The sequence below is a fragment of the Dysidea avara genome, chromosome 5 (genome assembly GCF_963678975.1).
Source record: "Dysidea avara chromosome 5, odDysAvar1.4, whole genome shotgun sequence".
NCBI lineage: Eukaryota > Metazoa > Porifera > Demospongiae > Dictyoceratida > Dysideidae > Dysidea > Dysidea avara.
This window is the reverse complement of record NC_089276.1, coordinates 22,627,179-22,654,711: the sequence shown is the minus strand read 5'-3', so window position 1 is coordinate 22,654,711 and position 27,533 is coordinate 22,627,179. Positions and strand designations below refer to the sequence as shown.

The window sequence follows — 27,533 nt, the reverse complement described above, 5'->3', positions numbered from 1 at the left end:
ACAGTCATATATTAGAGATTAAATCACTAGTATAGTGTGGTGTATTATCAGACTATACTAAGCCTATTTCAACCATATATTGGTTACTATACTACTGTACTACTGTACTTTTTTACTTCCCATTACCTTAATTAAATAATTTCTATTATTATATTTGTAATGAATTTAATTCTGTAAATATGTTAAAACCACAATAGGTACAGCTGGTAAATCAATGTCTCATTGGCCATGACAGTCTCAAATCAATTTCGTCAGTTATCAGTCTTTATCCAACTGCAGCAGGTAAGACAGTAAATACAATTCACAAGTTCCATTACAAATTACCTGTATTATCATCACTATGTAGAACTCTGTGACAATCTGTTAGTCGTGTCCCACAGCTCTAATACAAAGATGGTAAATATAATGTGTATTCTAGACAATCGTTGGACTTACAGTTTGTAACAATAAGAATCTCATAAAACCGAGACCTTGTCTGGAAACCTAGTATTACCATGTAGAATGGCGGCTAGGTCCCACAACTCTATTAAAGATGGTAAGTATACTGAACAATCATTGTACTTACAGTTTGTAACAATCTTTTAAAACTGAAACCGAGTTTGTGACCGACAATCCATGTACAACTAAGACAAGTCTGATAAGACCAGGTCTCACAACCCTAAATGGAGGCAAACATAACTCATATTCTGGATTATTAATTTGGTGTACTTACAGGTGTTATCAGTGAGTCTAACCAGACATAAAACAGTCACTTAGTATGTGACTTTGTTGGGCTAACGTGTTACGTAAGCTCACAAGAAGCATCTGATACACTGATAACCAAGTCCAAAAATCTTGTAATCACTAAGTACAACTGAAACAAGACTAAATATAATATAATTTGCATACTCTCAGTGAACTTACTTTTGTTAGCAATACGAGCATGGTCAGTGAAATAAGGACAAACAAGACGGAACAGGTTCTTGAAAGCACTCAACTCATTTACAGTGCCAGACGAGGTAACAGCCGTCAGCTGTTGATAAAAAGTAGTGAAAAACATGAAGAAATAAGACTGGTTCCCAGAAGAAATGAGACCAGTTTCCACAAACCTAAACGAAGGTAAATATAAATTGTATACTGGACACTCTCAGTGTACTTACTTACAGATGTTAGCAATAAGAAGAATCTCCTAGAACTGAGACCAAGTCTGTAATTCCTACCGTATTGAAAAGAAAATGAATAAAAACACAATCAGGCTTAATGCACTTACAGCTGTAAGTAATTAGAAGATGACGTTGAACAACTCCGTGAAAAAAAAACAAAACTGTCCACATATGGTCGCTACCAGATTCTTTAAAGGAAGCAGTTGCCATTGAAGGAAACTAACACTGCAGATGTTGTACACTGACAGCCTGTAGAACTAAGAGGTTCGACAAGAAGCTGTACCTCTGAAGAGATAATATACAAAATCATAACAGCAGACCATGCATACTCTTACCATTGATGGCTGATGAACTGTGTCCACTCGTCATCCGCCATAAGCTGAGATAACAGGATGTAAAACATGTAATACGTACACGGCAACACCAAAGTTGAATCAGACTGTCAACCCGGACTGCTTTTAAATTTACTAAATCTGTTTTGTAATTAATTTTGTGTGTGTAATTAATTTTTCTGTATGTGTGTGTGTAAATAGTCTTTCTTTTCCTTGCCATGCCCACGTGCTGACCCAATTACCAGTCAGTTGTGCGGTCGCATGTTATCCGAGGATCCACTTGCTTTTATTTTGTATACACCTTGTTCATCATAATTTGATGGTTAATAAAAAATAAATAAAATTTGCAGGCCATTGTCATGCAATACACAATTTAATACGGCTAAACCCATCGTACAAGCTATCATTTTAGTCCAATACTTACTCATCTAGATCTGTTTTTGATTGCTACCATTGAAGGAATTGTCCACTTGGCCGCGCCACTTCACCACTACAGCCAGCAGGGATGTACAGTTGCGGTCCATAACTATCATCGTGGCTCATCAGTTGGACGATGGCGCCGATCGCGCACACTCTTTCCGCGAGATATCACTCACATTTACAACCTCTGATACAACAATAGCGACAAAGATGGCGACTTAATTGCATCTAAAACGCATGCGCACACCACTGACCCCTTCAATTTTAAACAAGCATTACTACGAACTTTTGTAGGTGTGCTAACTGTGCAAGAAAATCTAGATTTGTATGACTCTTAGATTGAATAATTATTTTTTCTGGTATTATATGCTTTGCCATATGAAAATGTGTGCGTATGAAATTATCACAACAAACTGAAGCTAGTTAGCTAGCTATAGTGATTAACAGAAGTGTAGCTACTTATTGTAAAATCATCATGACTTTGTTTGGTACAGTAAAAAAAATCTTAAGTCACATGAGATGGTGGAGCTAAAAATGAGACAATAATGAGATCTGATAGTGAAGCTAAAAAGTTATCACATTTAGTTAAGTAAACAAAGCCATACAAAGAATGTGTATTAAACTAAAAGTATAATCTGTTTCCCATAATATAAGATGGAGTTTATACTAAAGTATAAGATAGTTAGTATAATGCAAGACTATACTGAGATTATTTGTATAGTTTAAGCCATTAGATATACCATCTTATAGTCCTCTTTTTTCACAGTGAATGGCCTTATTTACTGGCCCATTACAGCTCACCAGATGACAAACACATACTATTAGTTTTAATGAGTGGCAATAAAGCTATAACAGCCATTTTTCAGGACTCATATCATGCAAAGACTGTATTAGTACCTGATATTATGTAGACATATATAATTATGTGACCAGATTTTACAACCAAATTGTACATCAGGCAAAATCAAACCAACACCACCAGGGGATAGCCACATTATCGTACTACTAGTTTTGACCCTCAGTATTACTCAAACTACTCGAGGCTGGTTTTAATAGACATCTCTTCTTGGTGGTATGGAGAGCTTGAATGGTGATTTCTGGCCTTGTGAAGGGTCTGGCTTGGCAAGAATCAGTGGTTTACTGGTGGATGGCCTGACAATGTTGGTCAGACGTTTGTTTCTGTCGATTTTGCTGTATATCAGCCACTAAGTAGCCAGCACAGCCCATCCGAACTCCAATCATGGTCTGCTTCCATTTTGAAGTCTATCTCTTGCCCACGGCCCCATCACCCTCACCCTCCTCCCCTTTGTGAGCACTCATGATACTACTTCGCTCGTCCAACTTCTCAGATTTTCTATCTTATTTGGCGGAAAACTCTACAAACAGCTACAAGTACTGGAAGTGGTTTGAAAGGTAATTATAACAGATTGATGCATCTTTTGTGTAAATTATATGCGTGCTTGCTATCCTTGGTAAGTTATGCTGACTTGAATTCTTTAAAACCGTTTATCTCAAAACCTCTAATGTGCGATTTGGATCGTTTTCCAAAATCCAGTCACATATGTGACTGTCTCTGGGAAAACCGGTCTTATCGCCCATTTAAAAGTATCGAGAAACGTCGGTTTTAAATATTCTGTGTGTTGTAGCTGGCCAATGGTGGTAGCTACGCATACCAAATTTTCACACGTTTCACAACAATTTCTTACCTTCCTGATCATCCACTGAAGAAGTAGTCAACAGCTAAGTTTCCCGCCATTTTAGATAGTTTTTAAACCGAGGTTGTCTGTATCAGGCGAGCTCCAGAAGGGGTGGGAGGCGGGGGCCTTGGAAGGAGGGCAAGATGGTGTTCAAAAATTGAAAAGAGGCGTGCTAGGATGAATTAGGCCAAGTTATAGGCCATTCAGGGCTCAGAACTGGCTAAAATGAAAGGAAATTTACAGCACAGGTCATTGTCCAACACCACAGAGCTGTACAGCCACACACAGCCATCTCCTGGTCGGCCAGGGCTCCATCAAGACCCCAGACCACTCGTACGGCTCGCCACTGTGCTCTAGAAAAGCAGCCAGCAAAAGCAGACCACTTTACTCTGGTCGACTGTGGCAGTGAAACTCGATAGCGCATTCATTAAGCTTTGTGTTTGTGTGAAAAAATCAAACTTCCTGTCTTGGGCGATAAGAACGGTTTTCGTAGATCCAGTCACATATAAGTAAGTGTTATACTAAACAAGTACATCTGCTTACTGTACATGTATTTCCTCCATACCCATTGCATAGAACCAGTTAGGTGACTTCAAGTAAGAGGTTTCAGAACAAGAATTAAGAACCTTGAGGAATAAATTGTTCATCAACTTTGTAAATGAGACCAGCCAGCCATCAGCTGCAAAGCAAGCAAAACATAATACATGTGAATACACTTAAGTGTGATCACTTACACTGTTGTGTGAATAGAAATGTTTTCTGGTTCAACTTGTGGCAATTGTGGACAAATATCATGGTAGATTTTCCTTCTCAGTTGTAGCTATAGCTGCATCTAAGCATTAAAGGTGACTTCTCTATGATTTACCACTCCACTTTCACAAACTGGATGGAGTGTAGCTAACTGCTGTAGCTGTGTATTGCTATATATTGCACCTTTTCCTAATTCTGCATACTAATTAGTGATCAGAAGGTCACAGCAAGTAGCTTTGGACGGTACTTTTTCTGACTCGATAGCTGTTCACTCAGGAGTCCCTCAAGGGACGGTTCTCGGCCCTTTGATGTTTCTTCTATACATTAATGATATAACAGAACATGTAAATTCGCCACTACGGTTATTTGCTGATGACTGTTTACTTTACAGAATTATCACCACCAAGGAGGATGCCATTCAACTTCAGCATGATCTTGATCAACTACACGAATGGGCAACTAAGTGGCAATTAAGATTCAATGTAACCAAATGTACTATTATGCGGTTTACCAGATCATTATCACCAATCATTTTCAACTACAAGCTAAACAATCACAACTTGGGTACATCAAACCAACACTCCTACCTTGGTGTTATATTGGATAACAAACTATCATGGTCTCCACATATTAGTAATATAGCTGCTAAGGCCAATAGAACATTAAACTTCTTGAAACGCAATCTGAGTTGCTGCTCGTCTAACATCAAAGCAACAGCCTACCTTACGATAGTACGACCGTCAATGGAATACGCTGCAGTCATCTGGGACCCATACCACCATAACAATATTCAACAGCTAGAGAAAGTACAGCGTAGGGAAGCTAGATGGGTCCTAAATGATTTCAATCGATTCAGTTCAGTCACAGCTATGTTACAGCATCTTTCTTGGCCAAGCCTTCAGCTGAGACGTAAAATATCCAGATTACAAGCACTTTTTAAAATTATACATCAAGATTATTCACTGTCAATTCCTCCTCATTTTATTTCAATGACAAGATCCACCAGACTATATCACCCACATCGTTTTATTCTACCAAATTCATCTACCTATTCATACCAACAGAGCTTTTTCTCCAGATCAATTAAGGATTGGAACAACTTACCATCTTCCATCATTGAGAGCAACAATATTGACTCTTTTTCAGCGGAACTGCAAACATTGTATGGAACCCAATAACTGTAATCTTTGTAACTACGTAGCTAAATTCATTTTATGATTGCTTTTTTTTTTTTTTTCCTGAGCATATCAGCTGTGCTGTCTGCTCAGTAACAATAATAATAATGATCAAGTTCACATGAACATTAAATGATGTCAGTCTTAGTAATGTCAATACTTTGTCACTGGCTGCCTCCAGATCCCTGATCTACTATATACTCCTTTCAAGGATCACCCCTGTAATAATAAAAATATAGCCATTCCCCATAGTCCCTTCTTCAGTAAATGATATCAGTATACACTACCTTATACATTTCAGTCAGCATAACTGTATAATTATGTACAAAATGTGCATGAGATAATTACCTCTAAATGGAGATGGCATAAGAAAATGGACTCACTATAATTGCAATAAATAACCCACTGAAGCCTCAAGGCACCGAATCTCTTCAGCCAGATTATTTGGGTGGGGAAATCTGGGACTATAGCATATGGGAGAGGTTCATTATAGTTTAGTATTGTGCATATCACAGCAACAGATTCAAGGGGTGTGCAGGGAGCAAGTGCACCGCCACCCTGGCTTAATTAATCATCAATACATATTAGAGCTTTTCACAATACTTCAACATTCTAATTAAATATTGATTTAATGATACTCAACCAAGCAAATCAGTACAGAAAATCCAGAAGGAAGCACAGGCTTTCCAAACCAAAGAAATATTTCATACAAGATCAAGTTTCTCAAAAGTGATCACAGGAGTCCGCATACAGCAAATTTACAGTGCAAATAAGAATTTACTAACAAACAGTTAAACTGTAGCATATATAGGAGTGTTGCGATCTAGGGTGTGGCACTCTAAAACATCACATGTGCACAATAAGATATCATATTTTGAGGGCAAAAACATATGCGTTCTATGCTAGAAATTTCTTTAAAATGATATTGCTATTATTAATACATGTAGGTGAAAAGTATACATAGCATACTTGTACATGTGCCATGGCAAGTTAAAGTTATTCTACTTGGGGATTTAAGGATTTTTCAATAGAATGCTCAATACTTTTGCCCTCATTTTTCCCATAAAACACCATGAAATCTGAAGCTGTAGCGACCTTTTGCTGGACCATGCCTTAGAACGCAGCACGTTTATACTATGCCTTAGAATGTAACCAAAATCTGGATCTGCCCTTGCTCTGTGATCACAATTTGATTGGTCTTAGGAATCACAGATTAACTTGAATAAAACCAATGCTAATGTTAGGCCACTCCAAGAAAATCCAGTTTCCCATTTCCCGCCCACATACAGATTCTCTTCCCGCATGGCCATTCATTATTGCTGCCAACTGAACATTTTATTCATTATTTATTGTGTGATTGCATAGCAGTAGCTAACTAGTTTAGCATTCAGAAAGCCTATTTAGCTAGCTTTTCACTGTTCAGGTTCTTAGTTTGAATATTTCTACTATATTCCTACCTGTAAGTTAGTTATGAATTTCGAAAATTAGTGGAAATATCTATATTGAATAATGGCCCGCCCGCATGTATTTTTGAGGTCAATGAAATGGGAAAAAAGGAATTTTCTTGGAGTGGCCTTGGTACAAAGCAATAGCTTATTTAACATAGTAGTTAGTAATTAACACAGTAGCACTGAATTAAAGGTGGGGTCTATTCTACGGAACGGAACGGAACGGAATGAAGGGCTAAACTACGGAACGGAACGCTTTCCCAAACTGAAGCCTGCAGCTTACCATTGCTGAAACTGGCCTTACAAGTTATCAACGGACTTCTAGTTATTATTATTATTATCAAATTGTTTAAAGGGATACACAAAAGGCATGTGCCTGTACAAGGTGATACCCTTACATACAATCTTTACTGTTACAATAATACAATTACAAAAACAGAACAACATACACAATACAAGTACAGAATTAAACAATCACATTAAAATAAACTGTTTCAATCTGGATCTGAAATGTTTAACCTGGCTTCGTGCCAAAATGTCCTCAGGAACAGTGTTCCACAAGAATGCCACGGATACAAAAAAACAATAACGAAAAGCATTGATGGTAGAAGAAAACACTTTTAAAGTTAAGGAGTGCAACCTTGTACACAGTGTATTGAACTCAAAGTAATCACTAAAAGTAATTCCAGTACGCCCCTTCCAAATATCATACAAAATTGACAGTGACAAGAATTGCCGTCTAGACTGCAGGGATGGCCATAGTTGGTTATCAAACATACCTCCAAGAAAGATAGAGATGATTAAAGGATTGATTGTGGGTTCGTGTTAGTCGTTATTAGCAACGAATTTGTAATTGTGGTATTAGCTGTCTCAGTGACTGTTCTCCTCCCTAATATACCAAGCAGTGCTCTTTAATTCATTTATTGATGACTGAGGCGAGTTTGTTGCAGTGGCTCAGATGCCGGATTGGAAGTCAGTTAATTGTTTCTGCTGGTATTGACAAGCTATTCAGAAGGCTAATCAATTTCATCAGTTTCAGAGCACAGTCACAATAAACTGGCCACATCTTCCAGAAACCATGCAGAAAGGCACTGGTGACAGGAAAAGGTTAGTTGATCACAACTTGATCCAGTATAACTTCAGCGTAATAGCTACGTGGCTGAGTGAGTGAATTAAGTATCACTTTCAGAGTTTCAGACCACATGTGAAGATTTATGAAATGGATTCATCAAATGTGATTGGATTTGTGAAAAGGGGTCTTCCAATTCTATGCATTTGGAAGACCACAACTTTGCATTCAAGAAACATATATGCCTGAACTTTTCTCCATTTCTTAACCTATGTTGGTGCCTCACTACTGACCAAATTTGAAACCAATAGCTGTTTCCAATCTGAATTGTCAAAGTTGGTAATTTGGGTGTGTGTGGAAGACCCCTTTTTGCAAATCCGGTCACAAATTTGGACTATGATGGTGATGTTTTTGCTTGTACTCTTTTATACACAATACAGATGACTGTGTTGCCTTGCAACAAGATCTGGACTTGCTAGTACACTTGGATGATGTCAGTCATTCCTCAAAAATGTGAGTTTTTAAGAGTGACAAATGAGAAGTCCCATCGTACATACTTTCTACATTAAGAACACACTAATCAAGGAAGTTTTGTCTGCTACCTATCTAGGGGTTTTGATAGCAAGCTGACTTTGAATATCATATTCAGAAGAGCCAACCAAATCAACACCTTCTGTATACATGACAGAATTTTACATTACTGCGTTCCCAAGTTGTGTAAGTGCAATTGTTACAGAAGCATGGTTAGACCTATTGTGGAATATGCATCATCTGTTTGGGATCCCCACAAAAACAAAGCTGAAGCCATCCAGAAGAGAGCTACCAGACTCTGTCTAAATGATTTTTTCGAGATACTCCAGTGTTCTAATATGCTGATCTACCTATACACTACAACAGGGAAGAGTCAGAGCTAAACTCACAATGATGTACAAGATTATTAATGACCACATTGGTACCACTAAAGATTTCTTTATCCATTGTGACCCTTGGTTAAAGGAATGGATATTTTCAACTAATGACAAACAGAACATTGATTCATATAATTTTTTCCCTTCAGTAATTAAGCTTTGGAACCCACTCCCCTTATGTAATTAATTCTCCCTCCTTCATTCAGTTTTGTAATAACTTAAGTACATGTGAATTATAATCTTGTGTGACTTCTGCACAGTAAACAAATAAATCCAGTTTTAATGACGAGCTGAATTTTTCTCTAAGTAAAATGAAATCTTACTGCATCTTTAATTGCAAAAATTCTAGCCTCACATACAAGTAGCTATGTACTAAATATAATTAATATATATGTGCTATCATAAAGTATGCACTAATTACAGAAGTTGGTGTTTCTGACATATTATAGCTAAAACCAAGGACCGTTTAGACAGCACTGTCAAAGATGATTCATTAACTATCCAAAACCATACTGATTGTGTCATAATAATCCACTCTATCTTCTCTTGAATGGGAGTGTAACAAATCAAATATTATATCAATTTCATCATGTTGTGTACAACATACATAATTTTTAAATTTGTGTACATATTTTCGAGTGATTCCCAGTCCAGCTGGTCCAACGGGTTCATAAGTTCATGTATTTGTACATGTCCTGCTCTGTATGCATGTTAGCTTATTTGTACATGTGCAGAGAAGTATGTGAAATGTTACACTACAGAAATCCCTGTGGTGGCTATCAACATCAAGACACACGGTAGTGTGTCGTGCGGCCCAAGAAGCCGGCGCGTAACACCCGTGAGTATATTGACAGGAAGAAAGAAAACGCAATTTTCGCACCTCCGTAGCTCTGTGCTTCCTTGATGAAACAAGACGATTTTTGCTGTGGACATGCCCTCCAACTGCAGCACTCCACATTCCACGTTTGAGCGAAATCGCTTCGCGCATTCCCGAGATATGCGACTTCAAAAATTGGCTCAGTTTCTTCGTTTTTTTTTCTTCCTCTTCTTCTTCTTATTTTTCTTTTTCTTGTCGCACACTTACAAAAACTGCTATAAAACTCGAACGCCATATCCGATTGCCTTGAAATTTGGCACACAGAAGGGGGATGTAAAGGCGCATCTCGGTACCAACTTTGGCTGGAATACGATAAACAGGCAAAGAGTTATGAGCGATTATGCACGAAAAATAACACCAATATGTTGGCACGCCTACAGGGTAAACCGCGTATGGGAAGAAGCTGAAAATTGGTGGGTGAATAGGTTAACTATTGAACCTCAAACCTTTTGTGGTTTGAAAGAAATCGAGCTAAAAAACAGGAAGATACAACGAAAAAACCAACAGTGTGTAACAATTACGCAATCGAGATTAGCTAATAAAAAAACGACTGCTTGCCACGCCTACCAGATAAACCGCTTGGGGTAATGCTTTGAAAATCGTTGTACAGATGGAGTAATCATCTTAGAAAGGCTCATAAATAGTGTAGAAGAATCAGACTTAAAGCCACGGAGTTATAACACGAAATCCAACTTGGTGCAGCAAGTGCGAGATCGAGATACTCTAATAGAGCAGTCATCCTAATAGAGCAGTCACCCTGAAGAGAATTCAAGAGATCAGCTAGAAACAAGAAACCTGTATAGAGATCAGCTACACACAAGTCACCCTGTAGAGAGATCAGCTAGAAGAAGTTATCTTGTAGGGAGTTCATGCAACTATGGAAAGGGATAGTTCAGCTAGAAAAAATCACCTTGTAGAATTCAGCTACAAAGAAACCACTACGTAGAGAGTTCAGCTACAAACAAATAGCCCTGTGGAGAGATCAATAGAAGAAGTTACCTTTTAGAGAGTTCAGCTACAAAGAAACCACCCTGTAGAGAGATCAGCTAGAAGAAGTTACCTTGTAGATCGTTCAGCTACAAACAAATCACCCTGTAGAGAGATCAGCTAGAAGAAGTTACCTTCTAGAGAGTTCAGCTACAAAGAAACCACCATGTAGAGAGTTCAGCTGCAAAGAAATCACCATGTAGAGAGTTCAGCTGCAAAGAAATCACCCTGTATAAAATTCTGCCACAAACAAATTGCCCTGTAGAAAGATCAGTTAGAAGAAGTTACCTTGTAGAGAGTTCAGCTACAAAGAAACCATTTTGTAAAGAGCTCAGCTGCAAACAAATCACCAGTACAGAATTCAGCTACGAACAAATCACCCTGTAGAGAGATCAGCTAGAAGAAGTTACCTTGTAGATAGTTCAGCTACAAACAAATCTCCCTGTAGAGAGATCAGCTAGAAGAAATTACCTTGTAGAGAGTTCAGCTACAAAGAAACCACCATGTAGAGAGTTCAGCTGCAAAGAAATCACCCTGTAGAAAATTCTGCCAGAAACAAATTACCCTGTAGAAAGATCGGTTATAAGAAGTTACCTTTTAGAGAGTTCAGCTACAAAGAAATCATTCTGTAAAGAGCTCAGCTGCAAACAAATCACCTGTACAGAATTCAACTACAAACAAATCTCCCTGTAGAGAGATCAGCTAGAAGAAATTACCTTGTAGAGAGTTCAGCTACAAAGAAACCACCCTGTAGAGAGATCAGCTAGAAGAAGTTACCTTGTAGATCGTTCAGCTACAAACAAATCACCCTGTAGAGAGATCAGCTAGAAGAAGTTACCTTGTAGAGAGTTCAGCTACAAAGAAACCACCATGTAGAGAGTTCAGCTGCAAAGAAATCACCCTGTATAAAATTCTGCCACAAACAAATTGCCCTGTAGAAAGATCAGTTAGAAGAAGTTACCTTGTAGAGAGTTCAGCTACAAAGAAACCATTTTGTAAAGAGCTCAGCTGCAAACAAATCACCAGTACAGAATTCAGCTACGAACAAATCACCCTGTAGAGAGATCAGCTAGAAGAAGTTACCTTGTAGATAGTTCAGCTACAAACAAATCTCCCTGTAGAGAGATCAGCTAGAAGAAATTACCTTGTAGAGAGTTCAGCTACAAAGAAACCACCATGTAGAGAGCTCAGCTGCAAACAAATCACCTGTACAGAATTCAGCTACGAACAAATCATCCTGTAGAGAGATCAGCTAGAAGAAGTTACTTTGTAGATAGTTCAGCTACAAACAAATCTCCCTGTAGAGAGATCAGCTAGAAGAAATTACCTTGTAGAGAGTTCAGCTACAAAGAAACCATCATTTAGAAAGTTCAGCTTCAAACAAATCACCTGTAGAGAGTTCAGCTACAAACAAATCTCCCTGTAGAGAGATCAGCTAGAAGAAGTTACCTTGTAGATAGTTCAGCTATAAACAAATCTTCCTGTAGAGAGATCAGCTAGAAGAAATTACCTTGTAGAGAGTTCAGCTACAAAGAAACCATCATTTAGAAAGTTCAGCTTCAAACAAATCTCCCTGTAGAGAGATCAGCTAGAAGAAGTTACCTTGTAGAGAGTGAAGCTACAAACAAATCATCCTATTGAAAGATCAGCTAGAAGAAGTCACCTTGTAGAAAGTTCAGTTACAAAGAATCTACCATGTAGAGAGTTCAGCTACAAACTAGCCACCTTGTAGAGACATCAGCTAGAAAAGTTACCTTGTAGAGAGTTCAGCTACAAACAAATCTCCCTGTAGAGAGATCAGCTAGAAGAAATTACCTTGTAGAGAGTTCAGCTACAAAGAAACCATTCTGTAAAGAGCTCAGCTGCAAACAAATCACCTGTACAGAATTCAGCTTCAAACAAATCACCCTGTAGAAAGATCAGCTAGAAGAGGTCACCTTGTAGAGAGTTCAGTTACAAAGAAACCACCATGTAGAGAGCTCAGCTACAAACTAGTGACTTTGTAGAGACATCCGCTAGAAGAAGTTACCTTGTAGAGAGTTCAGCTACAAAGAAACCATTCTTTAAAGAGCTCAGCTGCAAACAAATCATCTGTACAGAATTCAGCTACAAATAAATCACCCTGTAGAAAGATGAGCTAGAAAAAGTTACCTTGTAGAGAGTTCAGTTACAAAGAAACCACCATGTAGAGAATTCAGCTACAAACTAGTGACCCTGTAAAGACATCAGCTAGAAGAAGTTACCTTGAGAGAGTTCAGCTACAAAGAAACCATTATTTAAAGAGCTCAGCTGCAAACAAATCACCTATACAGAATTCAGCTACAAACAAATCACCATGTAGGGAGATAAGCTAGAAGAAGTTATCTTGTAGATAGTTCAGCTACAAGCAGATCACCCAGTAGAGAGATCAGTTAGAAGAAGTTTACTTGTAGAGAGTTCAGCTACAAAGAAACCATCATTTAGAGAGTTCAGCTTCAAACAAATCACCTGTAGAGAGTTCAGCTACAAACAAATCTCCCTGTAGAGAGATCAGCTAGAAGAAGTTACCTTGTAGAGAGTTCAGCTGCAAAGAAATCACCCTGTATAAAATTCTGCCACAAACAAATTGCCCTGTAGAAAGATCAGTTAGAAGAAGTTACCTTTCAGAGAGTTCAGCTACAAAGAAACCATTCTGTAAAGAGCTCAGCTGCAAACAAATCACCTGTACAGAATTCAGCTACAAACAAATCACCTGTAGAGAGTTCAGCTACAAACAAATCTTCCTGTAGAGAGATCAGCTAGAAGAAGTTACCTTGTAGAGAGTGAAGCTACAAACAAATCACCCTATTGAAAGATCAGCTAGAAGAAGTCACCTTGTAGAAAGTTCAGTTACAAAAAGAAACCACCATGTAGAGAGTTCAGCTACAAACTAGTCACCTTGTAGAGACATCAGCTAGAAAAGTTACCTTGTAGAGAGTTCAGCTACAAAGAAACCATTCTGTAAAGAGCTCAGCTGCAAACAAATCACCTGTACAGAATTCAACTACAAACAAATCACCCTGTAGAGAGATCAGCTAGAAGAAATTACCTTGTAGATAGTTCAGCTACAAACAAATCACCCTGTAGAAAGATCAGTTAGAAGAAGTTACCTTGTAGAGAGTTCAGCTACAAAGAAACCGTAAAGAGCTCAGCTGCAAACAAATCACCTGTACAGAATTCAGCTACAAACAAATCACCCTGTAGAGAGATCAGCTAGAAGAAATTACCTTGTAGATAGTTCAGCTACAAACAAATCACCCTGTAGAAAGATCAGTTAGAAGAAGTTACCTTGTAGAGAGTTCAGCTACAAAGAAACCGTAAAGAGCTCAGCTGCAAACAAATCACCTGTACAGAATTCAGCTACAAACAAATCACCCTGTAGAGAGATCAGCTAGAAGAAGTTACCTTGTAGATAGTTCAGCTACAAACAAATCTCCCTGTAGAGAGATCAGCTAGAAGAAATTACCTTGTAGAGAGTTCAGCTACAAAGAAACCATCATGTAGAGAGTTCAGCTGCAAAGAAATCACCACTGCCCAAATTTCAAGGCAATAGCTCTTTCCAATCTGAAGTTATCAATTGTCAAAGTTGGCAAATTGGATGTGTGGAAGGCCCCTTTTCGCAAATCCGGTCACATATGTATTATATGTGACCGGATTTATGAAAAAGGGTCTTCCACACACATCCAATTCTATGAACTTGAATGACCATACCTTTGTGCTCAAAGGAGATGCTAACCTGAAATTTTGTTCATGTATTAACCTATGTTGTTACTCATCACTGTCCAAATTTCAAGGCAATACTATTTTCCTATCTGACATTATGAACTGCCAAAGTTCGTAAATTGGATGTGTGTGGAAGACCCCTTTTCGCAAATCCGGTCACATATATATAATTTGTACATTTATTGATAAAATATTTAAAGTATATCTACTTGATCTTTTCTTCTTCCTGTAGTAAAGAAAAAAAACATAGATTAAAAAAGTCCCAAAGCTGGCCATAGGCCGGCTTTGGGTATGCAAATATAAAAAGAAATGAAATCTAATCCAAAACAGCCAAGCTGTAAAAAAAGTGTGCGGCCCTCAGAAAGGCTATGGTGAAAAAAGATGTGAAATCCAAGGTGGCGGCCAAGAAATGGCTGTGATGGTAGGTTAATGGTAAAAATTTTAATAACGACAATTCAGGTGAATTTTTGTGCCACTTCACAAAATTTACCTGAATTGTCATTATTAAAATTTTTACCATTAACCTACCATCACAGCCATTTCTTGGCCGCCACCTTGGATTTCACTTTTTTTTTCACCATAGCCTTTCTGAGGGCCGCACACTTTTTTTACAGCTTGGCTGTTTTGGATTAGATAGTATATATACATGGGAGTCTTAGGAGATCTGGTTGGTCTCAAGTACTGATTAAAACTAGCAGTTGAAAACAGAAACTTTTCAACTCACTACTGGATTTAGTCCACTGCAGTAGTTAATGGATTCAGGCATGCCACTTTATTGATGCTCACAGAATATAGCCTCCTTATAGCACACGGCCCAGTCCGTCAGTATCATTGCTCCTCACACTGCATGAAATTCCTTAACTTTTTGACTGAGTTAATTCCACTGACTCTTTCTTGTCTCCTTGCTTTCTATGTATAATGTAGTGTACCTCCAGTGTACAGATGCATAATTGAAACACCGGCCCAGGCCCCAGAGTGTATAAGTAAGCATAAACAACTCACATACTATTAGCCTTGATGAAACAAGCAATGAATTAAATACCCTTCGTGATAAATTCATCACTGAGACAGTTAATCCCACAATAAGTACTTCGTTACTAATGACAACCAATAAGAACCCACAATCAGTCCTTTAATTGTTTCTATCTTTCTTGAACACCCTCTGAAGGTCCGTCGATAACATGTACGGAGCAGTTTCAGCAAGGGTAAACTGCAGGCTTCAATTTGAGAAAGCGTTCCGTTCCGCAGTTTAGTCCAACCTCCTGTTGGTTCTTTTGCATACATTAAATGGTCCGAGAGTGGTGATGAAGAACCTGGTTGGTATAAAGCTCGTATTGACAAGTATCTGTTTAATGGTTTCTGTAAACTTGTGTATAAGGAAGACATAGATACAATGATATTTGAAGAAGCTGACCTCCACCAGGTGGACTGGAAACCTTGTGGTAAGAGGGCAAAGAGGTTTGTGCCTCTTACTGATAAACCTGCCACTGTTAAATCCAGTTGGAAATCTTCTCCAAAATTTGTCGATTCAATTGCCCATTCAGTGAAGGGTTATGCCGATGATGCTACCTTGATTTCCACCAATTTGGAAACCCATTCTTCTGTGCTCCAAGAGATTGACAAGAAAGCTGCAGACTTGGATCTAACACTTAAGCCTTCAAAGTGCGTTTCATTTCTATTTGATGGCTCTAAACATTTGTCACAGAGAATTCCGTTATCAGGTGGGACCACAAAATTGATTACTGAGGGTGGCACAAAATTTCTGGGGAAACTAATTGATGTGTCTTTGTCAGCTACCAAATCTATTGCAAACAAGAATATGACTTCTCGTCTATCTGGTTTACTAACAGCTACTGATTCTCTTCCTGTTAGGGGAGAGTATAAGCTCTGGATTTATAGGAATTACATCTTGTCACTGTTAAGATTCCATCTATGTGTTGATGCAATCACTAACCATACTATTAAACAACTCGAATCTATGGTCAGTCGTTATCTTAAGAAATGGTTACAGCTTCCAAGGAATGCTACTCGGGTAATCCTATACTATCCGGGAATTTGTTGCCCCAGTGTCTCTTGTGTGTCAAGAGAGGCAAAACTTAGTTTGCTTTCATGTATCTGTGCATCATCTGATCCTCAGCTGCAGGAATTGGGCTTGCATCTCCATCTTGGTAATGATTTTCTGCAGTTCCAGAATCAAGATTATTCCATATTGTCGGCTGCCCAAAGCCAATTGTCCGGTATGCCATCAGCACGGTCTCTTTACAAGAGAGCTAAGGATGATTTGACTAGTAAAATTACTTCTGACAGTGAAGCCCATCTCAATCAACTCACTGTGCAATGCAAATTTTTGGATTCTGCTAGGTTAGAAACTAGCTGCAGAACATGGAATAAGTTAATGACTGGATTTCACCCTGGGCAACTTTCTTTCTTGTTGAGAGCATCCTCGGACACTCTGCCTACTGCTGTTAACCTGCGTCGCTGGCACATACAATGTGGTGCCAAGTGTACCCTTTGTGACTCTAACCAGCCAACTACCGCTCATATTTTAGGTGGTTGCCCAGTAGCACTATCCCAACAAAGGTACACCTATAGACATAATCAAGTACTGTTCACTTTAATTTCTCAGTTAATTACTCTCTTTTCTGATTGCCAGATGGTCAGTGTCTATGCGGACCTGCAGGGACATCGTTTTAATGACTCTCCTCCTGAAACCATCCCCTCCAATGTCTTAGTCACTCCTTACAGACCCGATGTTGTCATCTATAACAGACACTCTGCATCGATGGGCATTATAGAGCTTACATGTCCATTGGACTCAATACATCTTTTGGAGTCTGCACACAACCGCAAACTTTATAAACCTGAGTATGTACAGCTTTTGGCTAAATTGGATCGTTTGAAGATTCCTCACTGCTACAGAACTGTGGAAGTCAGTGTTTTGGGCCATTTTCAACCTAGTTCTATTGCTGCAATTAAGGATGTGATAAATTTTACCCAGTAAGTATCCCTATTTTCCAAGGGAAGTGCTAGAAATCTTTTGTTCAAGATGGCCAGTGCCTCAATTTCTGCTTCACAGAGAATATTTTATGGTAGGAACTCTAAAGAATGGACAATCAACCCGGACTGTTTTTAATCTGTATATAATTTAAGCTGTAACTTTAGTTTTGTACTTAAATATAATTTTTTTTCCTTGCCATGCCCACTGCTGTCCACTGTTGGTCAGACATGTGGTCGCATGTTGTCCGAGGACACATAACACATAATATATAATTTGTTTGTAATCATGCATGTTTTCTCATCAATTATTAGTGATGGTTCTCTCTCCCGTTCTGTTCCGTAGAATAGACCCCACCTGAATTAAACACAGTAGCAATTAAACACGGTACACCTATTAAAACCGTGACCACATAGCAGTAATGAAGTTGCAAGTTCAGTCTGACTCTAGCCCTAGTCTGGCTATGGTGGCCCCACCATACAAGACTTGTGCAGGTGCCTCCACACAGTGCAGCACCACTCAGAGTCATTCATTTATCAGCTGTATTTCTAGGGATTCTTAAAACGATGATTTAAGATTTAAGATTAGGTACTGGGCAGTCAGCTCAGCTGGTTTGCCCAGGGGGTGAAAACCCCAAATGGTACAATCAAATACATACATACATACATGCAATTTGATAATTAATTACAGTAGTGAAGGTTAAGTAAGTAAATAAATTCATCCAAATTTTTTGATTCTATTATATTAATTGGCAACTCATTCCAGTCTTTAACAGTTCTAGGATAATAACTATATTTATAGGTGTTGAGGGTTGCTTGTGGCAGAATGAAATGATTGGGGTGATGTTGCCTGGTACAAAATTGAGTTCTTTGATAATGTGAGGGGATGGAGATCGGTAGTGTATCATTAATTATTTTATAGAATAGTGTTAATCTTGATGACTGACGGCGTTGTTGTAATGTAGGTATACTAAGAGAGGACAATAATGATATAACACTATTTCTGGAGTAATCTGATAAAATCCATCGAGCAGCTCTTCTTTGTACCTTTTCTAACTTATAAATGTCAGTGTTATAATACGGATCCCAAACTGGGGCGGCATATTCCATAATTGGTCGAACCAATGTTAAATACGCTGTTCTTTTAGTATCAGATGGGCAGTTGTTTAGGTTTCGTTTAATAAAATTTAGCACTTTGGTTGCTCTGTTACTTACTGTTTGTATATGTGATGACCATGACATAGTGTTATCAATCGCTATACACCTAAGTATGTATGGCACTTCTTTATATCGACATTATGACCTGATAAGGTATACGTATATTGTATGGGGTTCAGGGAACGAGTACACCTCAGCACAGCACATTTCTCAACATTTATTTTCATTTGCCATTTGTGAGTCCATTCACATATTTTAAGTAAGTCTTCCTGTAACTGCTTTGAATCTTGCGGTGTTGTAACAGTCTTGTAAATAACACAGTCATCAGCAAACAATCGAACTGAAGATGTAATGTTTTCATTTATGTCATTAATATATACAAGAAACATAAGGGGGCCTAGTACAGTACCCTGTGGTACCCCAGACTTAACAGTTGTTGCGCTAGATGATTCTCCATCAACAATTACCCTTTGATATCGTTTGGTTAGCCAGGAAGAGATCCATTGAAGAAGAGGCCCTCGTATACCATAGAATTTTAATTTGTTTAATAGTCTTTTGTGAGGAACTGTGTCAAAAGCCTTAGAAAAGTCTATAAACAATAAATCAGTCTGTTGCTGGCTATTCATAGATCGTTGGATCTCATCTATAAAATCAACTAGTTGTATTTGGCAGGAGTGGTTGGGCCTGAATCCATGTTGTAGAGGATTTAAAGTGTTTAGTGATGTAAAAAAGGACATTATATGGTGAAAAATAACATGTTCCATTACTTTACAAAGGACTGATGTTAGTGAGATTGGTCTATAATTTGCAGGAGATATTGCCATATGATATTGCCAAACTAAACGTAATTCTGCTTTGCTGATCACAAGAGTAAATTAACTATAAACAAGTACACCGGTATCAATGAGCATGCACCATCACCCTTGTCGAGGATCGGCTGACCGTACTGCGTCTCGTTTCAGCTAGCACAAACAACCGGCTTACTGGTACTGAGACTTGATAACAGCTGTAACTCCAGGCACGTGCTCCTGTGTCACTATTATCATAGATACAGTATGTTTAGTATATCTATGCTATTATCTATGCTATCTATCTCGGCTATTTAGACCCTTTCCAAAACCACGCCCACTTTTCGGCCGCCATTTAGAATGGGGCTACTACTCCAACCCATTATCTTAAAGTATATGGATAAATAGTCCAAAGGTACATGGTGCGTTAGTTTGGACTATCGGTCCATACGAGCACTAGAGTAGTACAGACTCTAGTGCTCGTATGGACCATCATCATCCACCAGATCATATCAGAGCAGCTACTTCTCAAGAACTGTTAAAGAATGGAACACCTTGCCTGTTAACATCATTGAAACGTCTGATCCAGATTCGTTCACATCACTTTTACAATCATATTACCAAACTAGTACTAGCTTGTAATTAGTTGAACAATTGGTTTACTGTATGTTAAGTTAGAACTGTTTTTTGTTGTTTTTTTTCCTGAGCATACCAGCAGGGCTGACTGCTCAGTACAAATAAATAAATAAGTAGTGTACGGTATTGGAATACGGAGTGATTAGCAGTATACTAGCTACGCTGCTTTAGGCTTCCCACAATCAATCGTGCCACAGTGTTCTGTGTCAGCGAGCGAGTCCATCTCGGAGTCGATTGACCTGGACCAGTTGGATTTGAGTGATGCTTGTGTAGGTACGTGTTTAGTTTTATATAATTTCTGCATTTATAAGTGAAGTTCTTAAAATGTAGTACAGACTCTGCCTTCTGTCCCTCCAGTCACTGATTAGTATCAAGCTGGGACTACACTGTGCCATTTATGTAATTATTTGGTATTACTTCCCACCAGCATCAGTGGTGCTAGAGCATTTCTACAGACCTCTCAACCTGGAAGCAGACCTGGTCGTGAGAAAGCCAGTCATCCACCCCCCATGCAGCTGTGAAGCCTACCATCTTTGTGATGGGGCTCATGCACATACATTTGCTTTAACAAAAAAATGTTTTTAAAGGCACACCTAGCTAGCTATGTGGGTGTAATATTGCTGTTTATAACATCTCTATGCTACAGTGTAGCCTACTATAATAAGAACATACTATCTTTGCTCTATCGTTGAATCACGTGATATTCTTCAGTGCTGGTCACTAAAGTGCTAATAATAATAATAATAAAATAATCAGTTTTTCGACTCGGTTGATGTACTAGTTCACCAGTGATTCATTGTTGAAACCACCTCTCATTTCTTGAGTAATCAGTATCCAGCAGTGGATTCAGTGTTCAACACAGAATTTCCGCACAAGTAGCTACACCTCACAACAACCGAAATTAAGCAATAGACATTTGTAATAACACAACTGGTAGGATTTCACCTTATTCTTCACCTTCCATGTGTGCTGAGTCTTTTCTCAAAAGATTTCACCTTTAAATAATGCTCAGCGTATTGACTCGTGACACAGTCAAAAATACGGGAAACTGCCAAAATTTCCAGCTCAAATTAAGAGGTGCCCTACTATTCTAATTAACTGATCACGTGATACCTGCTACAAGACGTTTTGGGGCTTAAATCAAGGAGATTTAGCGTGCCTTAGGAAATTTTATTGAAAATTGTGAGAAACCGTGAGACCAGCAAGTGGTCGTGATATCAAGGCTGAAATCGTGTATCTCACGACCAAATCGTGAGATTTTCCAGCCAAAATTGGTGTTTGTCCTTGCATATTAGCAAGGATTGTGTATGTATGTATGTGTAGTGTAGTGCGTGTGTGTGTGTATTGTAATGTAGTGTATGTGGGTAGTGTAGTGCGTGTGTGACAGTATTGTAATGTAGTACATGTGTGTAGTGTAGTACAGTGCGTGTGTGTATTGTAATATAGTGTGTGTAGTGTATGTAGTGTAGTGCATATGTGTGTAGTGTAGTGCATACGTGTGAGTAGTGTAGTGCATACGTGTGAGTAGTGTAGTGCGCGTGTGTGTAGTGTGCATAATGTGGTTTAGTGTGTGTGTGTGTGTGTGTGTGTGTGTGTGTGTGCACTGTGTGTGTGTATTGTGCAGTGTATATGTGTATTGTGCAGCGTGTGTGTGTGTGTAATGTTCAGTGTACGTATGTGTGTGTGTGTGTTTGTCAATGAATTTCGCATATTCATTAAAGTGTTAGTAGGAAAGGAACACAGCTGTTCATGTAATTGAAGTGTTGTGCAGATACCCTGGGTTGGTATTTGACTATTAATATGGTAGCTATTTCACATTGTGTTTGCTGTGTTCATTTTAATCACAGTGTGGTTATAAGGAACTACGAGCATGATATCAGTGATGTGTGATGGTCTGGTGTCACCAGCATGATGCAAACTCTGTAAGGTGGGTGTGTTAGAAGTATTGTTGCTACAGTAACCATTGATGATTGTCAAATGTTTATGATTTACATAGCCGGTAACAGCTGTGTGACATAAAACCAACCTACGATGACTTCTCCAGGTATGTAAAAAGATGTGTCCACAATGACCATATCATTCACTCCTAGGTACAGTTTTTCAAGAAAAGTGAAGAAGGGAGGAAATCCAGCAATTGTTCAGTGAGTTGAGTTTTTTGGCTGCGCAGTGCATAGCATGTCTACCTGTATGTAAATCAACAGTTTGTTTCTGTTTCCTGTTCTACGAATGTTTGGCTTACATACTTAATAAATACTTAGGTTTAAAGGAAGAATATTCATCCCTCCTGGAGGAGACTGAGTGTTGCGCTGAACTAGACATTGGGTGGCCTGCAGTCCAAATTCTGGGGTAGGAGGAATTTTTTCCTTACTTTGGCCCTTTTCTGTTACACCTTATTGTTATCTAGGTAATTATTTAAAGTCTCCAGTTCCTGTTAGGTTAGGTAATCCAAAGGCTGCAGCACATGTTACTGTCAGACCTTAAGTGCTGGTCACTGTAAAGCTCTAATAACAATAACGTACCTCTACACACATTGCATACTTCTGTGTTGTCAAAAGAAATTGTGCGTAACTAATGCTTTCCTTGCAGTTGAGCTACGTGATTAGTTGAGACTCAGTCAACACCTGCTCACAGAAATGATTTATTTGTGTAGGTGAGCTGTACTAGTGTAAGACATATTAAATGCATGGTTTTTCCCCATGTAGCTGTTGAGGATTGGCAATATGACAAACAGTAATAGCTGCTACCTAACTATGTGTTTTTGTTCGATTTGATATTTACTATACTTTGACTTTATAATTTTGTTGGGTTAACTGGTAGTAAAGTGAGTGGTGCAGGGGTTAAGTCACCACATCTATCGTAGGAGTTTACTTTTATGCATTACACACACACACACACACACACACACACACACACACACACACACACACACACACACACACACACACACACACACACACACCGAACACCACACACACGCACACACGCACGCACATACATACATACACACACACATACTACATACTACACCATATTATGCACACTACGCCACATTAAGCACACTACACACATGCGCACTACACTACTCACATGTGCGCACTACACTACTCACATGTGCGCACTACACTACTCACATGTGCGCACTACACTACATTACACACACTACACTACACCACACATGCACTATAGTACAATACACACACACACACACACACACACACGCACTGCACTATACTACGCACATATACTACATTACAATACACACAAGCACTACACTACACACACATACACAATCCTTGCTAATATGCTCAGACAAACACCAATTTTGGCCAGAAAATGTCAGATGTCCTACAAGCATTGCATACATACTACACACATATACTAAGCACACACAACACACAAAAACGCACACATAGCACACACAAACACACATACACACACACACTACACGTACACTACACACACTACACGTACACTACACACACACACACACACACATACATACACACACCTACACAGTGCTGGTTCACTAGGTAGGCTTGAATATCCTAGTAGCTATGTACTGGTAACCTGCAGGAGGCTGCACCATGTCACACAGGTGAGTGTGTGGGCACCTAAAGTCCCACCTGGACTATCACCTGCTGTGGGAGATAAGGACAGACACATATACACAACTTTACACACTCACACATACACATGCTCATCTCACATACGCACACATGCAGTAGACATGCATGGATCTATTGTATGGAAGCGACTCACTCTTTAACTACATACACTACAATATGTATTCACTAGTACTAGTATTCACATGCCTGTGTTTTTTCACACCTATAATTAATAATTACTGTACAAGTAAGTGAGAAAATTATAGTACAGTGTGAATGTTGAAATAAAATTAGAATGCATCACATAAATTACAGTCACTGACTAGTACATTTTTAATTGATGGCTTGTAACAAAATTATGTTCACACATCAGTATTTATAGGATTACTGTCCCTAATTGCATACAGACAAAAGTCTATGCAAACTGGCTGGCAGTACAGTACGTACCCAATATAATTCCGGATGGGAAATTTTACCTGCTTATTATGTTAGCAGCATGAGATATTGGTTGAAAATCAAGTGTAGCAACCCACGGTATCTTTGGTAGATTGTAATTGTAATTTTTTAACAGGGGATCCACTCAGTAACTGAATACTGATTTTCAGTGCAGCCCTATAAAGATTAAAAGATTACTGTAGCATAGCTGAAAATTTTCAAGAAAGTGAAACGTCATCACAAAGGATTAAAGCATGAAGATAGATTCACCAAAGCTGCACAAAAACAAACAAACAAAAAAAAAAACAGCACAAAGTAAAAGTACTAAGCCATAGGCAGGAGGATAGTTCAATCATGGCTCCTACGTTAGGACAGCTTTGGACTTAACAGGCCTGTGTGGGGGGTAGGGTAGGGGGCTGAACATTCATTGGTGCAAATTAAAGCATCTAGAAATGCTCTAGCACCACTGATGCTGGTGGGAAATAATACCAAATAAGTACATAAATGGCACAGTGTAGTCCCAGCTTGATACTAATCAGTGACTGGAGGGACAGAAGGCAGAGTCTATACTACATTTTAAGAACTTCACTTATAAATGCAGAAATAAGCACAAAGTATATAAAACTAAACACGTACCTACACAAGCATCACTCAAATCCAACTGGTCCAGGTCAATCGACTCCGAGATGGACTCGCTCGCTGAGTATTCAGCACAGAACACTGTGGCAAGATTGATTGTGAGAAGCCTAAAGCAGTGTAGCTAGTATACTGCTAATCACTCCGTATTCCAATACCGTACACTACTCTAGTGCTCGTATGGACCGATAGTCCAAACTAACGCACCATGTACCTTTGGACTATTTATCCATATACTTTAAGATAATAGGTTGACTACTCGGGCTTCTATGCCATGCGCATGGCGTATTCAGTCTTTGCAGTGAAGTTGTTTCGTGTATTTTAAAGAAAAGAAGTAGGAAAAGGAAACCACGGATGGTTCTGATGAAATTTAAGACGATGGCCATGATTCTCGGATTCTAGCAAGTGTAATTTCAGTCAAATTTCCACTCTCCATGGCTTTGTTATGAGCATAAATTGTTACTCGTGACAATCGTTGTGAGTAAGGACAAGGAGTGGAATGTACAGACCGTAGATACTACTTTTTGAGAAGTTTCAATCTGGCAGATCGATTCAGTGCAACCCATCTGATCTTACTAAGGATAGGGACGGAGACCGGAGCTCATGAAGTCCGGAGCTCCTGATAAGACAGATGCTGAGTTGTGCTGCAAACTGAATTCCTGAGACAAAGACAACATAATTTGAGGTGAAACAGCTGCCGCAGCAAACAGCATAGTGGGTACATCATTTCAGATAATATGGCTTGTTAAGTAACTAAGGCATTGTAACTAGTGTGCAGTGGTTAACCGTGCATTTGTAAGAACACATACAGAACTGGTAAATCAAATTTCCATGTACGTAGCTTATATATGTGGCATGATCACCTTATGTGACATTGTTATACATACAGTAATGTATGTTTGTGAAAGTTTCATACGTACGTTAGTATGTATCTTCCAGTACAGTGGTGGCTGACTAACTAGACTCAGTTACTAGCTGTAGTGCTACAGACATAAAGTCTAATTAGACTGAACAGTTTAGATATCTTTTCTCTCTCAGAATGGATACCCCGCATTGCACAAATTCTAACTATATAATTATGTCACTCAGTGTTAAGTTTAATCCAAAGAGATATCCAGTTATGTCATCCTTGATACAGTACCATATAGACCTTAAAAACATTTTGATGAACTGGTATTATATTCTTTGATAATATGACTTACTGTTGATAATCAGGGAGCTTGCATGAGTCAGTGTGACCAACATTATATACTTGTAGCAGATTTGGAAAGTGTAGTATTTGATGGTTGTATAGCACACATTTTAATCTGACATGTATCTAGCAGTCACATGTGAATGTTGTACTATACAGTGAAAATACTTGGATCTCATTGGCCGCAATTCTGTTCATGTGAAGTACTAGGTGTGATCGCATGAACACCTTGGGATGAACTGAACAGAATACAAATGGGACCATGGAAAAGTATCCTTAGTAGAGGGGTATCCTAATTTCTTGAGGATTTAAATGTGTGTATATACAAATGGAAGTACTGGCAAACATTTTTTAGGTGATTGGTACCATTGTAGTAGGTTGTACTTCCGCTTAGTGATGCACCGATACCACTTTTTCACTACCGATCCGATACCGATACATTTGAGGTCAGAAATGGCCGATACCGATACATTTGAGGCCAGAAATGGCCGATACCGATACATTTGAGGCCAGAAATGGCCGATACCAATACATTTGAGGCCAGAAATGGCCGATACCGATACTTTGCCCCACAGGAATTTCTCACAAGGAACAGCTAGTGATTTAGCTCACTAAACCATTTGCTAATCCCATCAACTGCAGTTTGCTGGTTTTGTGGCTATCAATTACGTGAAGATAATAGTTTATGGCTTCAATGAATCTAATTTCGTGGCTTACTTCAGTCTCCACTGTACTATTAATGCTAGTAACTGGCTTCTTTTAAGAAATTCATGGCTTTTGCTCAACTCTGTTCAATGCGCTACGTACGCCGCCATCTTGATAAATAATTAAGTGACGTCATCTAAAGTATCGGGAATTTATAGCTTTACCGATACAAGTCCGATACCGCCAAAATAGGGCCGATACCGATACTAGTATCGGGCCGATACCGATACTAGTATCGGTATCGGTGCATCACTACTTCCGCTTCAACAATTGTCCAGTGGAGTGTGGCGCTTGGCCGGTATCCGGGTGGCCTGCGGATCAAAGTCAGGCTAGGGATGGATTTTTAAAAACCCCTTCTAGGTATTTGTCTCGTTTCACTTTAGTCAACAATTTTCGTCTAGGTTCCCTGTCTCGTGGTAAACACCTCGTACAGGCTTTGCCTCCAGTGCCTAACTGGTAAAGCAGATAAAAACAAACAACTGTTAAAAGTACTGTATAATAAACCAAAGTTTGTTGATTCTGAAACTGTTGTTGCACACCCTTACAATACTTCTGAAATGAGTATATACATGTGAATTAAAATTTTGCATTTTGACTATATATTCAATAACCACATTACTATGGTAGCTACTTGCATCAATTGTATATTAGTAACTAGCTGAAACAGTATAAGCTGAAGACCCAAGTGAATTACATTAACCATTTATACTCCTCACCATAGGCGGATCTGAGGGGGGGCCAAGGGGTGCTGTGCCCCCCCTGGCCCTTCCCTTGCCCCCCTTGGACTCACAGTACTATATTGATACCAGAAACTGGAATCATGCATTCATACTGTATT

At 38.8% G+C, this 27,533-nt stretch overlaps 1 protein-coding gene and 2 long non-coding RNA genes across 5 annotated transcripts in view; 1 reads left to right on the top strand and 2 right to left on the bottom strand.

Annotated features, from left to right (window-relative positions):
* The window catches only part of LOC136256079 (uncharacterized), a 236,119-nt gene extending 210,974 nt beyond the window's left edge, over positions 1-25,145 (bottom strand). The window contains exons 1-3 of one of the 2 annotated variants that reach the window (XR_010701303.1): positions 24,799-25,145; positions 24,204-24,339; positions 23,631-23,760 (exon numbers count right to left, since the gene is read on the bottom strand). This is a non-coding gene — a long non-coding RNA (uncharacterized lncRNA). The remainder of the gene's footprint in view (positions 1-23,630; positions 23,761-24,203; positions 24,340-24,798) is intronic. The other variant, XR_010701304.1, reaches the window with a different exon arrangement.
* LOC136256078 (uncharacterized) lies at positions 161-5,148 on the bottom strand. Its single transcript, XM_066049002.1, has 11 exons — positions 4,326-5,148; positions 4,135-4,270; positions 1,478-1,521; positions 1,250-1,427; positions 1,140-1,195; positions 904-1,088; positions 713-853; positions 566-658; positions 436-523; positions 325-382; positions 161-273 (listed from the first exon to the last, which is right to left on the bottom strand). The coding sequence occupies exons 1-4, from the start codon at positions 4,384-4,386 to the stop codon at positions 1,333-1,335; spliced, it is 336 nt and encodes a 111-aa protein (XP_065905074.1). The 5' UTR covers positions 4,387-5,148; the 3' UTR covers positions 161-273; positions 325-382; positions 436-523; positions 566-658; positions 713-853; positions 904-1,088; positions 1,140-1,195; positions 1,250-1,332.
* On the top strand, positions 21,774-22,918 carry LOC136256402 (uncharacterized). 2 transcript variants are annotated; one of them, XR_010701505.1, is made up of 5 exons: positions 21,774-22,049; positions 22,119-22,166; positions 22,213-22,263; positions 22,709-22,768; positions 22,825-22,918. It is a non-coding gene; the product is annotated as an uncharacterized lncRNA (long non-coding RNA). The 2 variants fall into 2 exon arrangements; XR_010701506.1 differs by having other exon boundaries at positions 22,709-22,772.
* Positions 25,146-27,533: the final 2,388 nt, after the last annotated feature.